The sequence below is a fragment of the Eschrichtius robustus genome, chromosome 1 (assembly GCF_028021215.1).
Source record: "Eschrichtius robustus isolate mEscRob2 chromosome 1, mEscRob2.pri, whole genome shotgun sequence".
Taxonomy (NCBI): Eukaryota; Metazoa; Chordata; class Mammalia; order Artiodactyla; family Eschrichtiidae; genus Eschrichtius; species Eschrichtius robustus.
In genome coordinates, this window is record NC_090824.1 from 116,295,046 (window position 1) to 116,311,622 (window position 16,577).

The 16,577-nt window shown below is 36.7% G+C and overlaps 1 protein-coding gene across 2 annotated transcripts in view; it reads left to right on the forward strand.

Annotated features, from left to right (window-relative positions):
* UNC13C (unc-13 homolog C) overlaps positions 1-16,577 on the forward strand; it is a 589,653-nt gene that overhangs the window by 288,541 nt on the left and 284,535 nt on the right. For both annotated transcript variants that reach the window (XM_068536284.1, XM_068536278.1), the window contains 3 exons: positions 4,185-4,341; positions 13,475-13,543; positions 15,205-15,294. In XM_068536284.1, the coding sequence (XP_068392385.1) occupies positions 4,185-4,341; positions 13,475-13,543; positions 15,205-15,294 (316 nt within the window). The remainder of the gene's footprint in view (positions 1-4,184; positions 4,342-13,474; positions 13,544-15,204; positions 15,295-16,577) is intronic.

Consider the following 16,577-nt stretch of genomic DNA (forward strand, 5'->3'; position numbering starts at 1 on the left):
CTGCGCGCGGGCTTTCTCTAGTTGCGGCGAGCGGGGGCTGCTCTTCCTTGCGGTGCGCGGGCTTCTCATTGCGGTGGCTTCTCTTGTTGCGGAGCGCGGGCTCTAGGTGCATGAGCTTCGGTAGTTGTGGCACGTGGGCTCAGTAGTTGTGGCACCCAGGCTTAGTTGTTCCACAGCATGTGGGATCTTCCCGGACCAGGGCTCAAACCTGTGTCCCCTGCATTGGCAGTCAGATTCTTAAGCACTGCACCGCCAGAGAAGTCCCTATCATTTTAAGTTTGATCTCAGTCATAGAATTTACTTATTGGTCTTCCACTAGTCCCTTATATATCGGTGTTTCCCAGGTTTCATTTCCCGACACTGTTCTTCATTCTGTATAATTCCCCTGGATGATCTTACCCATTTTCATGGTTTTGAAGTGATCCCCAGACCTAAGTGTCCAGCCCAGGTCTCCAGTAACCCGGTGGACACTCCTTTATGGAAACCCTACAAGCACCTTAAGCTCAAACTCGACTGGACACATGACCCGACCTTACAACCCCTTTTTCTCCTTTTTAGTTCCCAGCTCACTGGGCAGAAGCACCCCTCACCCAGTCATCCAGACCGAAGCCTTGGAACTTCATCACTTATCTTTCTCCTCTTTCACTCTTTATCAAGCACTGAGTCCTGACAGGTTTCCTCTCTTAATATTTTTAAAATATATTCCCTCCTCCCTATCTCTACAGCTACTGTCTTAGTTCAGACACCCATCATCTGTTCCTTTTATAACCTCCTAATTGGACTCTTTTCTCAGTCTCACCTTCCTTAAACCATCCTCCGAAAATCCCCTCCCACCAACTCTATTTTAAACTCAACTCTGATGAGAGTCACTTCCTACCCCATGTAAACAAAGAGAGATTGTTGGAGGTAATTTTTCACTTATATTGACTCTGTAAGATTTTGAGTTTCGAGTTTTGTTTGAAAAAGTCTTCTGACCTATATAATAGGTCCAACTTGCCTACCATATTGCACGAGACTATCATACATACCCCTCACTTTGCCTCTGGTCATATAATGGTCTGGAATGTGCTCCTGGAAACTTGGGCTCCACCAGCCTAAAATTGCTAGGGCTCATTGTACACAATATTTTGTTCCTTTCCATTGTGACTTGCTTTTATTTATTCCATTCCTTTGGAATATTTACATTCTTTATCTATCAGCAATAGCAAGCCCTGTGCTTGCTCTGGCTATCTCTTAGTCATACATTAACTCTTAGCCCAGCATCATTTCAAGAAGTCTTCCTAGACAACCCCCCCCCCCACCACAAGGGTACAATACACACACTCTAATTTGGTGTTTCATAGCACTGTTATGCTTTTCTTTTTCATAACTTTCTCAAAATTGTATTACATTTCTTGTGTCACTGATTCTCCCACTAATCTGTAAGTGAACTCATTACTGTATACCCAGTATCTAATACAGTATCTGGCTTTCAGACATGTTCAGTAAACACCTATCAAAGTAAATTCTAGGGACACTAAACTCTCCACTCTTCCATGGCCATTACATAATCACTCATCCTCTAGACCTTGACTCAGATGTTTCCCTCTGATTTCTCCTATACTAGGTTCACCACTAGTGGCCTCAACTCAACCTTTGGACCTTTGCCATCCATCTCCAGGCCTCACTCCTCCATCCCATGGCCCACTCAAACCCCTACATACCTCTGTAACAGCACTTTCTCTTGTATGACAAAATGAGGGTTTAATGTGCATGCCTCTCAATTAGGGTATACATTAATTTTTTACACCAGGACCATGTTTTAATCAACTCAAGATCCCTATCAGGAAGAATAGTCCCAGAAATATAGTAAATGTGTAGTCGTTAAAGGGAGAATACTTTGGCCAGATGCCTTTAACATAAAAAAAAAAAAAAAAAAAAAAAAAAAAAAGAAAGGTTAAAGAGTAGAAAAACAATAGAATCAATTCTAATTCTATTTTTCATCAATTCTGATGAGAGAAAGTATTATAATTATACTATTTGGCTGTAAGTTGAATTTTTTTTTTTAGAGAACAGCAGTATGAATGGCAGTTTATTTTCCTGTTTTCTAATTGTTTATGAATAATATGTATTAACATTAAATTATAAACACATAGCAAATATTTCATTAAACTAAGAAACTCCAAATTACATTTATTTACATAGCTTTTTGCCTATATTACCCATAAATTTTCATATCTAACAAATTATTTGTTAAACCTCTCATTTTGGTTATAAAACATTGCTTTGGGATTGCAAAGCCACAGTTTCATAGGGCATTTTCATCATTAAGATATTGGCTGAATCAAGTCAAAGTATAAAATAGACAAAGCTTGGTTGTTGATATCCCCGGTCTTCCCATTTGGCACTCATTTTTCCCTAAGATGCCTTATAATTGCATCCTCTTCAAAATAAAACTTTCTATTTGACTTATCAAATTCACACCATGAATGCCTTAAGCAGAATATTCATATGTTCCTCCACTGTTCTACTTAAAGTACCTGCTAAGCTGTTGCTACTGCTCTTACCGGACACCAAAAATCACAGGTTGGCAGCTGCAGACAGTGTTGACTAAGTAACACAGCTGCATTAGGAGAATACTAATTCTGGTTTAAAACCAAGACCAAGATTATTCATTCTGATGACCTCCAGAATCTCTTTAAATAGATAATGCATGCTGAGGAAAATAAACTTCTGGTCTTTGAGTTCCTCACCAGTTTATTTTGACAGTTGGTGATTGTCTATCTCTTGTTCCCACCTAGATATGTATATTTCCCTTTTGCCATCTCCCACACCATTCCATTTAGGCATTGCATATTCCATATCTCTTGACCTCTGACTTGGGTCTAACAAATCTAATTATTTGACAGTTTTGAAAAAAGAAAGAAATGTGATACCATATGCTAGTTTTTATTTAATTTCTATTTTTAATATGTTTATATCACCTGTGGTATTCTTAATAGATATAAATTATAAGTAGTATATAATAAAGTCAAAATATGCATCATTTACCTAAAAGAAGAAAGTAGTGATCATCTAATTCCAGGGTTAAATTACACAGATCATGTAACTCTCATGGCATACTTTGTTGTTCATGATCCGCAAAGATCCATGTTTAAAAATGTAGCCTACATTTATTAGCTAATCAAAGTTAGATGAGTGGCCTGGCTAAGGTCTAAGAAAAGCACCATTTCCAGGACCTCCATCCATTTCTTTTGAGGTGCCACTTGGAGCATTTATTTATATGGGTACATTCTGTGTTTGTGTTCAATAATACAAAATTCAGAGATGCCTTGGTGTTGGATAAATTACTGAGATATGAGAGCAGAATAGGATCAGATTAGGTAATGAAAATTTCTTTCTTTCATGGGTATTTTATCTTTTCACTTTTATCACAAGTTGTGCTTTCAATTTTTAAGTCTTTTGTTAGAGTTCAAATGAAACAGATTTTCCGGAGAGAAGTAATGGAATTGAACACTTGATGCTTCTGATGTCTGTAAATGATACTGTCATTCAAGGTTTAAAAGAAATGGCCTTTAAGCATAAAGCTGGCATAATTCAGTTTGTCTTCACTGTTCATTTGTTTGCTTAATTAAATCCTGGCTTTAGCAAAACCTCAATAAACAAAACTGCTTGTGGAAGATACTCCTTAATAACAAAAGCTCACAAACTGGACTCAGGTCAGATGTTAAGTTGACTTGTTCAATCAGCATGCAATGAAAGGAGGGCCTCTTGTTTACCTTATCAGTGTGAGAGGAATACAAGTGTGAAAGAACATTCTGGTTGCAATTCAGCATTTCAGGAACTGAAGTAATTGGGGACAGAGTTGCCAGAGAAAGGGAGACTCCTGGATTATTGCTTTTCGACAGTGTTAGATTCCACTGGAAATTGCACTTTTTGTGTGTACACACAACACTCTCCCAGTTGAAAGAAATTATGCACATATCCTTGTGGCAAATCACATTCTAATTAAGCCACTTCACATTTGTGAATGAGAAATTTTTAAAAGGCTGAAATTGCTTTCTCTTTCAATTAGTAATTGTAAGTTGTCTCTCCTTTTCATAGATAGAGTAGAGGAATTATTTAATTGCTGATGTTAGAGGATACGCTGCTATGTGAATTAATTAGATTCTGCTTTTAAAGCACTTAATGTTTTTGTCTTGCAGGCACTTTTCATGTCTGTCTTCTAAATACATGTGCCCCGGTGTCCCTGCTGTAATGAGCACCTTGCTGGCAAATATAAATGCTTTCTATGCTCACACAACTGTTTCAACAAATGTACAGGTTTCTGCCTCAGATCGATTTGCCGCTACCAACTTTGGTGTAAGTATTATTTTTTGAACTTGAAAATTCCTCGTAACTTATGGGACTTAGATTTTCAAGGAGCTTTGGATTCCAGATATTCTTAGAATCTTACCACAGAGTGTACATCTTAAGGAGTACCTCTTAGTGTAATAGACTAAGGCTTAAAGTTTATTTGAAACATGTTCAGTGAAATACCTTTGACAGTCAATAGGTATCTTCATTAGATTAAATCTTCATATCTGGAATGGCTTTTCCAATGGAGGAAAACATACGTTTTGTGATGGAGTACTAGGATTTATAGAAAATCCTCCATGTAAGCAAATTTGGGATTAACCATGGCAGATATCGTTCCCTCGTAAATGTGAGCTCAGTTGGCTTCTCTGGAGCCTTTTGGGCTCCATTTGCACTTCCTATTGGTTTCTACCGGTACTGATGGATAAAGGCATATCATCGAAGTAAAAAAAGTGTTAGGTGTATAAAGAAGCCAAGAAAACTATCTGTATCTAATTAAAACTGTCCACCTGACTGTCAAATGCATCAAGAACACACTGAAAAGTAAAAATGCAGGGTCCTAAGGAGTCTCAAGTATTTATCTGTTGTAACTGGTGCTGGAACCCATTCTCCATAAGCATAATTAAATTGAAATTGACAAGACTAGAAATAGGATATAAATAAACAGTAATTCCAGTAAAGTGGCGAAGATCTAAACTGACAATTAGTAGAGATGGGGTAGGAAGGACAAATTCCAGAGCTTTTCAGGGCATAGAATCAACAGCACTTGCTGTCTTTAGGTATGTGAACAGTGAGAGGAAGGGAAAGATGCCTGGAAAGATTCCCAAGGTTTTCACCAGGGCAGTTGGTAGGCGGTAGCTCTGTTCAATAACCCTGTGAGACAGGTAGTTCTGTACTCATTTGTTTGTGGAGGAAACTAAGATCCATCGTAGGAAAGTGATTTCCATGACACCATAGTTACTCTTTTCACTGCACTTCCAAATTGGTTCACTGAATAGATTTGTGTTATTGATCATGTTGTTAGAAATCAAATTTGAGGTATGTGTCATAAAGTAGAAACAAATGAGACCCAGGTAATAAAAGGGTGTAAAGCCAATAGGGAAAAAAATGTGCTGCTATGTTTACTCTTTTCTTGTCCTTTTCATTTAAAAGAAAATGCATGTGAAGTATGTGAGATGAGTTGGAATGAATTAAAAGAAAAGTAATTGTTATTTAACGACAATCAAAATAAATACTGGTAGAAGAGAACACTACCTGGGTTAAGAGTCATGGGGTTTGAGTTTGTTTTCAAATTTAACCAGTCAGTTCAGTCATTCAAGCCTCAATATCTCAATATGTTCAATGAGGGTAGAAATTATTGCTCTGACATGTTTCTCAAATTTAAGGTGAAAATCAAATGAAGTAAAAGATAAGCTAGTTTGTAAGAGTTGAAAGTGCTCTATAAATATAAGGTATGAGGATTTCATCTCTCCTGCCTATCCTCTACTTTTGTTAGACAGATTGGCTCTTGTAAGAGCTGGGACCAAAGAAAATTCCCTAGTCAGCTCAACAAAATACTATTATGACCATCACCAGATCATAGAATAGTTTTTGTTATAAAAACCTCATGAAATTGTTTTGCTTTTAATATTCTGCCTGGGTATACTGTAGAGAATAAGCCAACCTTGTGGAACACTGAGCCTTTCTACCTCTGAGAAAGAAGACGTGTTTATATGACTAATTTCCATAAAAGCTACCTGGAGGAAAATGAGATAGCATGCTCCTTTACTTCATGCGGACCCAAAGAAGAGAAGCCAAATTGATTTCACTGCTTTGCAGTGTTTCAGTAGCAACATAGTTATAACAAAGTTCACTTTGTAAATCAAATAACTTATTGTAGGACAGGGTCAAAAAAGAAATCTTTCTTCAAACTACATCTGGATAACTTAGTGATTTGATGTGTAAATTTGACTAAATTTTTCTCTACCTATTGAAAATAATGCTATTTGCTCAGTCAAATATAATAAGTATAAAGCTTCCCACCTTCACTTGGCCTGAAGTTCTTATTTACCTGACTTCTGAAGCTGATACTGTCACTTGTGAATCAGGCAGGACCACTAATATATTGGCCCCTTTTTATCTTTCCCAAAGGTGTAATCCAGACATTTTTGAATCTCAAAAAATAAACCAGTGGAAAAGCTTTCTTACCTATGAGGACTGTAAAACAAGCAAATATTTAAGAAAAGGAAATCATTACTCTTTCCAATCCAAACTTTTTGTGTTCGAGTGTTATTTAAAGTCATGGTTTGGATGAAAAATGTTCAAGAATAAAGTGAAAAGAACAGAACCATTGAGTGTGGAGATGAGAGAGAAGCAAAGTTTGCTGAAGAAAATGGTTAGAGAAATTGGGTAAAAATGATTATAAAAATCTGACGTTATTAAAGACAAGGTAAAAATATTTTAAGAAAAGAGGAGTATATTGCATCGTCAGCTGTTGCAAAAAGTTCAAGTAAGATGGCGAAAGGAATGAGCCTGTTGGCTTTGGCAATTAGGAGGTCATTGCTAAGTGAAGCAGTTGAGATTAAAGCCTAATTTCATAGAGATCTTCGGTGAATGGCATGTATGAATAGCTGTGTCAGTTAGGGTTCATTTATTCCCTAAAATATAATGCAGTCATTAAAAAATCAAGCTTTTTAAAGAAAAGTGTATATAATTGAGCAATGCCCATGAAAAAATGACAAATGAAAATATATACATACAAAAATCTATATATAATCTAATGCCAACATTGAACACACACACACACACACACACACACACACACACACATATATATATATATATATATATATATATATATATATATATATATATATATATATATATACTGGTTTAGAAACAAGCCTGAAAGAAAATGTGCCAAAATGCCAATAGTGTAGCCACTTGGTGGGATTAAAGCTAATATTTTGTTGTTTTTGTTTTGTATTCATCTTTATACTAAAGTTGTACATTTTTCTATATTGTATTTGTATTTTATAATAATGACTAAAAGAGGGAAAGTGGGTGATGAAATAGAGACTAACCTGTTAAGCAACTTGAATGAGAAGGTAAGAGAGGGATTGGTCAAGAGTGAGAAGGTAAGAGAGAGACTGGTCAAGAGTGAGAAGGTTTTACCATGAAAAAAGAGATGTTACTTTTACTGTGTGGTTGGGTAGGAGTTTTTATTATTTAATAAGATACATTTTAACATATCTATAGATTGTTAGGACAGGAACTAGCTGCAAGAATGAAGTTGCAAATTTATCAGAAGGAGAATAAGTGATATAATAACATCCCAGAGGAGAAAGAAGTAAATGTAGTCAAGAAGATGGAAGGAGGGACATTCTTTGGAATAAGAAAGGACAAGTTCCTATTCTGAAATTTGAGGAAATGGTGTGTGAGTCCTTGCAGAGAATGCTAAGCTTCTGATATAGGAGTGAAAAGTTGATGGAATCATACTATATTTCCCTAATCTTCTCTATGGTTGTCTGCAGGACAAGAAATGCTTATATATAAGACAAGGGCTATGATAGAGAGGCACAAGGTAGAGGAGGCTGGAAAAAGGTTTGGATAAGCTCCTGAAGGGAATAGAAAGACAGATGCTTCAGGATCACGTAAGAGGAATTCCTAGCATGAATCTGTTGTTACAACAATTCATGTGGCTGTGAGTTTTTCTCAGAATTTCTCAGCATTCAGATTCTGATGTAGTAACATATAGCAGAAGGTTGAAATTTCCCACACACACACAAAATAGAGGTGATGGAAGGGTTAGGGAATTAGCGTATAGGTGACACTATCAAAAGAAAGTTGAAGTGATTCACCATGGGATCTAGGTTTGATAAGTGGCACCATGATAGAGACAGAGATAAAGGATTTGGGTAGGAACATCATCCATGTAGTTAAGGTTTCAAAGGGGGAAGCCTCAGGTCCAAGATGTATCTCTAGGAGTAGGTTGTTGAAAACTGAGTGTAAGAACAGTGGTGTACTGGAGCTAGTTTGTACTTGCTAACAGGCAGTGATTGCTGAATTTTTAGGAATATTGCAGGCTGGTTGTGGAATACAGCCATCGTGAACCTGGAAGTACTGAGAGTATTTACATCATGAAAACTGGCAAATGCTAAAAATCAAGGCTTTTTTCTTTTGGAGAGATGGTTTTGTTGCACACCTTTGAATGCGAAGATTGCTGGGAGTCAAGATTATCAAAGAACTTGATTGGATAAAACATCTCCATGGGTGTCGAAAACACCATGGGTAGAGCAAGAGTTGGAAAGGAAGAAAACTCCGTGAGGTGGGGGTCAGTTTTTCAACTTTGAAGAAAAGTCTTTAGGAAACTTATTTGGTTAGTTATCTTAAGACACAAATAGCAAATTATTAGTAAAATTGATGTTTATCTAGCTCAATTTTTTCTTGAGCATAGATACCCTCTGACATAGCCAGTGCCCTGCAAAAACAAATATGCTAATAAATATTTCCTTTTCATTACAGGTACTCTTTTATTTGGTTGCTTGTTCATTCAAGACATATTTATGTGATACCTCATATAAGGCACTATGGCAGGTAGTAGAGGGACTGAAAGATAAACGTTTACCTCTGTTCTCTGGGTCTTATACTCTAATGGGATAGTCACCTAACCATGTGTAACAATAACCATAAATCAGTCCCCAAGTGGGATAAGTGTCAAAGGAGTTCATACTTACAAATTTGCTTTGAGATTGAGGAGGAGAAAGTGATGGATACTCTTCAGAGGCTCATGGAAGCTTGCCAAAAGGAACAGTGCTTTTAGGAATGAGTAGTATTTTTCAAAGTCTAAGAAGTAGAAGGAAAACTACCTTAGGTCTTCGAAGTAAAGACAAGGAGAAGATATAGAACTAAGTTCAAAGTGTGTGTAAGGTAGCCTGCCTAGTGAATAGGGCAGATAGAATAAAAGATGGAAATATAAGAGAACATTGTGTTACTGGATCAATATTAGATTGCTGAGGCCCTTTAATGCCCACTCAGATGTTTGGACTTCATTCTTGAGGCATCTTGTAGAATCTGATCGAATTTCTGATTTAGAAAGATCACTCTGTAGAGGAAATGTTGCAGAGGGGAGAGATAGAATGTACAGCAGACAGCGATTCAACTATACGGTGATGGATGGGAACTAGATTTGTGGTGGTGATCGCTTTCTAGTGTATACAGATGTCAAATTATAATACTGTTCGCCTGAAACTTATATAATAATTTTAAAAAATCAGCACTTCCCCCTGATCACACAGCCATGCCCCAACATATGTGTTCCTTTTCCAAATCCCTGGGAAACCCAAACTTTCTGATAAAGTGACAGGAAATGCTTACAATCATAGAAAATGCAAAACAAACAAAAACATGATGTCTAAAACAATTTGCAAAAAAAAAAAAAAGAAAAGAAAATGCGCTAAAAATAAAAAAGGGAGGTTAAGACCCAGTGTCAAGAAGAAGCCTGTCTAAAGTTTAGTCAGACTGAGAGAAACGTTAGGCTTTCATGCTCAGTGAACAATAATATCTCAGTGCTTTTCAAGTTTGCCTATTAAGTGACTTCTTATATACTCTTTGAATTTATGCCATTTATTAATTAGTGTGTCACTTATAGCATTGTCTCAGTGGCATTTTATAATTTATGGTATCTCTGTTGGTATCAGTATTAATCTCAAATCAACAAGAAATGCAAATGTATTTCCAGTATGTTCATATGATTAGCATTAATTAAATTATCAAAAACTTATCAAAATAGCCTACACATTAATTCTGCTTGTAATGTTTCTGTTCTGCTTAAAGAATGACTGCTTTCGATATGATCTGGAAAAAACTTTTTATAATTTGCTGGTCCAGGTCAGAATAATTTTATCCTATTCTTGTAAATTTGTGAAAACCGAAGAGCAGGTTGCACATGCAGCTAGGGCTCCTACCAGGGAAGCTGAATCAAGTGAGGACCCCGAGAGCTTAAGCATCATTAGCTTCAGGTGAAATCTACTGCTGCTGTTGGAGTGAGATACTGAGAAGCAAAGGAATGGGAGAGCGAAGCTGGGGATGATGCAGAGGTTTTTACACACCTTCTTTATAAGAGCTTTTCCTTCCACTATTCCCAGTGTCCTAGGGAAACTTGCTAAGAGTGTCCTTGTGGGGTAGCAACTGCCTCCCCCTATTCAAAATCTCCCCTCTTCTCGTGGGTCAAAACTGGCCCACCAACTGGTTTTGTACAGCTCATGAGCTAAGAATGGCTTTTACATTTTTAAATGGTTTTTAAAAATCAAAAGATTGTCATTTGTGATACATGAAAATTATATGAAATGCACACTTCAGTATCCATAAGCAAAATTTTATTGGAAAACAACCATGCTCATTTGTTTATATATTGGTTATAGAAGCTCTTGTGCTACAATGGCAGAGTTTAATAGTTGTGACAGAGACCACAGAGCTGAAAATATTTACAATCTGGCTCTTTACAGACAGTTTGCTGACCCCTGTTCTAGAGTTATTCTTGTCAACTAATTAAACCTAAATACTTGATAACAGATAATGCTTAATGTTAATATTATAGATTTAGCCCCTACCTAATAGCAGACATATGTAGTCCTTACCAAATGCAAAGAACTGAGTAACGTGACAGTTTCAGATATTGTGGCATGTCCCTCGAGAAACATTTTTTAATCGCAGTCTTTTCTTATTCCTCAAATCACACCATGTAGGTGATAGGCCTCCTCTGCTCTCACAAAGGCAATCTCACTCAAGTTAAATAGAAATATGGTAAATGAAATAAAATTTCAGGCTGTCCTTCTGTTTAAAAAATGTCTGTGAAAATTGTATCAGGAGCACACTTTTAATTTCACATCATCTGATATTGTTCGGGATTTAGTGACAACAAGCCTGGCAGTTTTCTCCAGAGTTTTCAATTTTTCTGGAATGTAAATTTTCCAGCTGAGCACTGAAGACCTAGGTTGGAAGACTAAATGTGTGATCTGTATCAGTCAGAATTCTGTTCAGCTGCATGAAACAAATTCAACAAACCTAACTCAATATTCTTTCCCATGTAACCTAAGTCCAAAGGTAGTAAGGAATTCAGGGCTAGTACAGCTGCTCAGGATTGTAATTTTTTGAAAGGGTGGACAGACAGAGTTAGGGTGAGGTGTGGAGGCTCCTAGGTTCCTGCCTCATCATTCTTACCATTTGTTTAGCTTTTCATCTTATAGCCACGGGATGACTATTTGACCTTCTAGTATCTCGTCTGAGTTTAAGGTGAGAAAAAGGAGAGAGACACAAAGGGCAAATGGAAAAAAAGGCCTAACAAAGAATTATATAGCAAATACTAATGCAACAAACTCTGCAGAGCATTCTTCTAGAATCTTTCTAAATAATAATTCATCGGTAATATGCTGGCTGGTTCCATCCCCTTTAATAAACTGTATACATCTCATTGGCCAAAATCATGCTACCTGGCCATTGCTAGACTAAAAGAGGCCTGGGAGGGTAGGTGTTTCATAAAGGACATATTTGACTCTTGAGGTTCTATTAGGAAGAGAAGAAGAAGAAGGGATATCGGGCAGACAACCAGAACAGTTGGTCCCAGTATACACAACAGGGCCAGTGATTTGGGTCATAGTGTGGTTGACTAGGGTCATGGCAGCTGTCTTAATGATTCATACCAATCACAGACATCATATAAAGCATCCAGAGACTGACACAAACACTTTGATTTTTACAGTCGTTGAATGATTAACTACTACGGCCTAAACCGATGATTGTAGCGGCTCTTTTATTTTTCTATTTTGATTGAGATCCACTGACCCACATTGATGGGGGATGGGGGTTAATAAAGGGCAACATAGGTCACCTCCTCCCCTAGGAAGGTATGGTAGAGAGTAAGAAAGAAAACTCTAAGACATTCATTGTATTTTCCAGCAGCTTTACTGGAGAGTCTTACTTACCTAACAAGATAGCAAGCTTCTGGAAGGGTCATTTCTTAGGCTCCTTCATTGCCTCCACAAGGGTTATTAACACAGAGGCAAGACTCAAACTTTGTTCACTGATATATAAACCTGATAAAAGACAGTTTATTCAGAAAATTGAAGTTTCAACTTAGGAACAATTTATCAACTCCCGTTAATATTCGACTCACTTCATCAAGATCAGTGACTTAAAGGGATAACAGTTATATACCCCATAAATCCAACTTGTACGTGAAACTACTAGGAAAAATTTCTACTTTTGCTAATATATTCCAAAGTGTAATTTGGTGTTTACAGAATATTAATCTAGGGAGGAAACTTTACTGTCATTTACTACCATCTCCCTATTTTTTTTTTCATTTTTATTTAGGAATCGGAAACTCAGAGTGGTGCTTTGTCTATTGTAAAGTTTTCATGTGTGACTTTGATGGTTTTTTACCTTATCTAATTTATTTAATTTATTTAATCCACACAACTATATCCTTATGCTTATTAGCAAAACGTTTTAATTCTTATCCTTTATCATCTTCAAAACCTTCTATGAAGAAGTCAGTCCAACCCTGATACAGCATCAGAGGGAGGCATCGGTAATTTTTGTTGACCTGATATTTTATCCTTTTTTAGCACTAAATCATAAACATACTTTAAAGGCAGTCGATCCTTTCAGATTATGAAGTCTGTTACCAAAAGGAAAATACTTTTTGAAATTGTTTTTGACACAGAGAGCAGCTAGTCCCCCTTCCATAGGTGGGAGAAGTTTAAAAAAGCTATAGTTTAATTTGGGGGAGGTGGTGTGGTGTGTGGAGGTGGGAAGAGGGGTGGGTTATATTTTCTCTTGTTGACTCATACTGCTGTGAAGGAGTACAGTGGCAATTCAGTTGTCTGGACTCTTTCTTCATGACTCAACTCTTTGGATACTGTCTCATTCATCACAGAGAGGCAGTGTGACTTACAGGAAAGAGTGTGGCTTTGGTGTCAGAGACCTGAGTTTGAATCACTGCTATGTCCCATACCAGCTCTATGATCTTGGAGAAATCACTGACATCTTTGAACCTTCCTTTCTATCAAATGGGGACATTAACTCAGACAGATTTTGTTGTGAGGACTACATTTAGAATTATCATTGATTTCCATTCTCCTATTTTGTGTTTGCACAGAGGGAAAAATTCATAAAACTGCTGGACCAGTTGCATAACTCTTTAAGGATTGACCTGTCAAAGTATAGGGTATGTACAAAATTATTTGCCTAAAGGTAAAATCTGGTGTTTGGCTCAGATGATTTCTTGTCATATTGTCAGAAAAAAAAAGTTATCCACTATGTAATGGAGAAGTAAAGATAATGATCTTGGAATCTTGGGTCCTGTTACCCTAGACGGGTCCCTTAAGGAATCAAGTAGACATTCCTTGTTTAGGTACCTTGCTCCACATCAGCCTGCAGTACTCTGTGTGTGTGTGTGTGTGTGTGTGTGTGTGCGCACACATGTACAGCTTTAATTTTATAATTCTTTTAATAACCATCAGATTGAGTGGCCCTCAGCTAATTCATGAAGTAGACATGTGGCCCAGTCCTCATCTTAAAAGCTCACCCCTTCTTACTAAGATACCCAGCTGATATTTCCTCAGCTTTTGATATTCCTTCTGGGATTCACTGCTTAATTCACTCCTAGATCAATACAATGTGCGTTTTTTGAAGCTGTACAGAGTTCATTGTCAACAATTCTATACTTCCCCTGCAGGTGAAACACACACAAACTCACACATACACAAATATATTCATGTGTGTGTCTGTGTTTGTAAAGACACAGATATAATTTTATTTAGAAAATACAGTTACAAAAAAATTTAGTTACAAATTTTATTTACCAAAAAATCTATAGTAACAATTATTGCATTCTTCAACAATTTATTCTATAATAAATATCTTTCCATATCTGTATATATGTATCTTTCTTGCATTCAATTTTTAGTCTCTTATTGATGAATCGCTTAACTGTGCATTTCCGGAAATTATAATACCAAATTTTGTCAAACTTACCTTACATGTCAGAACTGGGGCCAACACTATGAGAAGGGAACTGCTATGACAGGCAGTGAAAATGATATTTGGGGGCAAGAAGGACCTTGAGGCCACCTCATTCACCATTACTTTGACACCCCAACTCTGCTTGAGTTCATGAATACCTAAAAGTTACCTGTGGTTTTCCTAATGGCTCTTTAAAAAGCCTATCTGAAAGCACATTAATATGAGAAATTTCTCAATGCTGAAATTGTTTCCTTAATTTTTTCATAATTCCTTTCCTTTCCTTTCCTTCAAAATTCTGAACATCTGCATTTTTATCTCACATTTCTCACCAAACTTCACTAACAAAAACTTTTTGTTTAAATCTGCAGTACTTCAAGGAGAGACTATGAAGTGCAGTCTTATTTTCTTTTTTTAACTTTTAGCTTCTTTGTGACTAAAAGTAAATATAGGACATGTAAAGTTTCCCAAAAGGATTTTGGAAAAAATAACCCATCTTGAGAAAAGTATAAAAAATATTTTCAAATATATGCTCACCTTCCCTCTTTCAGCAGGAAACCTATTTTGTGAAACAAGGATGAATAACCTCATAACATTGCATTAATGATATTATTTTGTACATTTTTGTTACATTGTGGGAATAAATAGAAGAATATGGCTTCCTAAGACTAAGATGAGAATACTTCCAACTTGTTTATTTTCTGTGATACTTTACAGTAAAAATATTGTGAGAATACTGTGGTGATACTTTTCAAATTTTACACAGTTTACTTACCATTTTCTTTCACAGAAAGTTAGTTGTAGTTTATTTGCCACTGGAGGCTTAATGCTGATAATTTACCCATTTTCTGTTTCCTAATTAACCAGGAAAACTTTCCCGCCAGCAATGCTGAAAGATTGCAAGACCTGAAATCAACTGTTGACCTGCTAACAAGTATCACCTTTTTTAGGATGAAGGTACATCTTTTATTTTTGTCACTGTCTTCGTGTGACACACATTTACTCCCTGATAGAGTCTGGTTTTACCCTTCTCTTGATCAGTACTGTTCATCCCCATTGATTAAGATGTGGTGCCTTTGCCTGAGCTAAATGAATCTTCCAACATAATGTGTGTTGAAAAAGAGATTATCCTAGACACTTAAGATATTCTGATACATTTGGCTCAAATTTAGTTTTAAGTTAAATTCATCTTAAACAAAGCTCTCTAGTGAGTGGATGTGACACTTTCCGGAAAAAAAAAAAAAAATCCCTGAGAACATTAAATGGAAATGGAGTTCACTTTGCATTTCAATTTTAACTGAGATGTCTTGCAGGCTTTTTCATTGCAAGAGAGTAGCCAACTCCTTTAAGTTTACCCTAATTGTAGCAACTTCCATTTCCTGCCCTGGGAATGTCTGTATATGAATAAGTGTGATTGTTTAATCCATTGGTATAATTAATTGTTATATACCAACCTATGCAAACATTTCTTTTTAGGTATATCTTCTCTGCTTTAATAGCAAGTTGTCTGCAATTATAATTTGGCTAGCCGGACAATTCATGTAAAGCCTTTCTTTTTTTTTTTTTTTTTTTTTTTTGGTTTTGTTTTCTTTCTTTCTTTCTTTCTTTCTTTCTTTCTTTCTTTCTTTCTTTCTTTCCTTCCTTCCTTCCTTCCTTCCTTCCTTCCTTCCTTCCTTCCTTCCTTCCTTCCTTCCTTCCTTCCTTCCTTCCTTCCTTCCTTTCTTTCTTTCTTTCTGGCTATGTTGGGTCTTCGTTTCTGTGTGAGGGCTTTCTCTAGTTGCGGCAAGCAGGGGCCACTCTTCATTACAGTGGTCGGGCCTCTCACCATCGCGGCCTCTCTTGTTGCGGAGCACAGGCTCCAGACGCGCAGGCTCAGTAATTGTGGCTCACGGGCCTAGTTGCTCCGCGGCATGTGGGATCTTCCCAGACCAGGGCTCGAACCCGTGTCCCCTGCATTGGCAGGCAGATTCTCAACCACCGCGCCAACAGGGAAGCCCAAGCCTTTCTTAAAACTACTTGTCAGACTATGGGCTAAACATTTTTGCCCTTTGAAAGAGAGTTTATGATTTTTTATTCAGGAAATTCCTGTACAGAAAAAAATAGAAATAATTATTTTTCTTCTTTTCAGTTGCCCATGATTATCTTCACTAAAACAATGAAGTTGGTATTTTGTAAGAGGGAAAGAAAGCCAAACTATACTATATAAACCATCCATCCTTTAAAGTCCAATTAAAATTCAT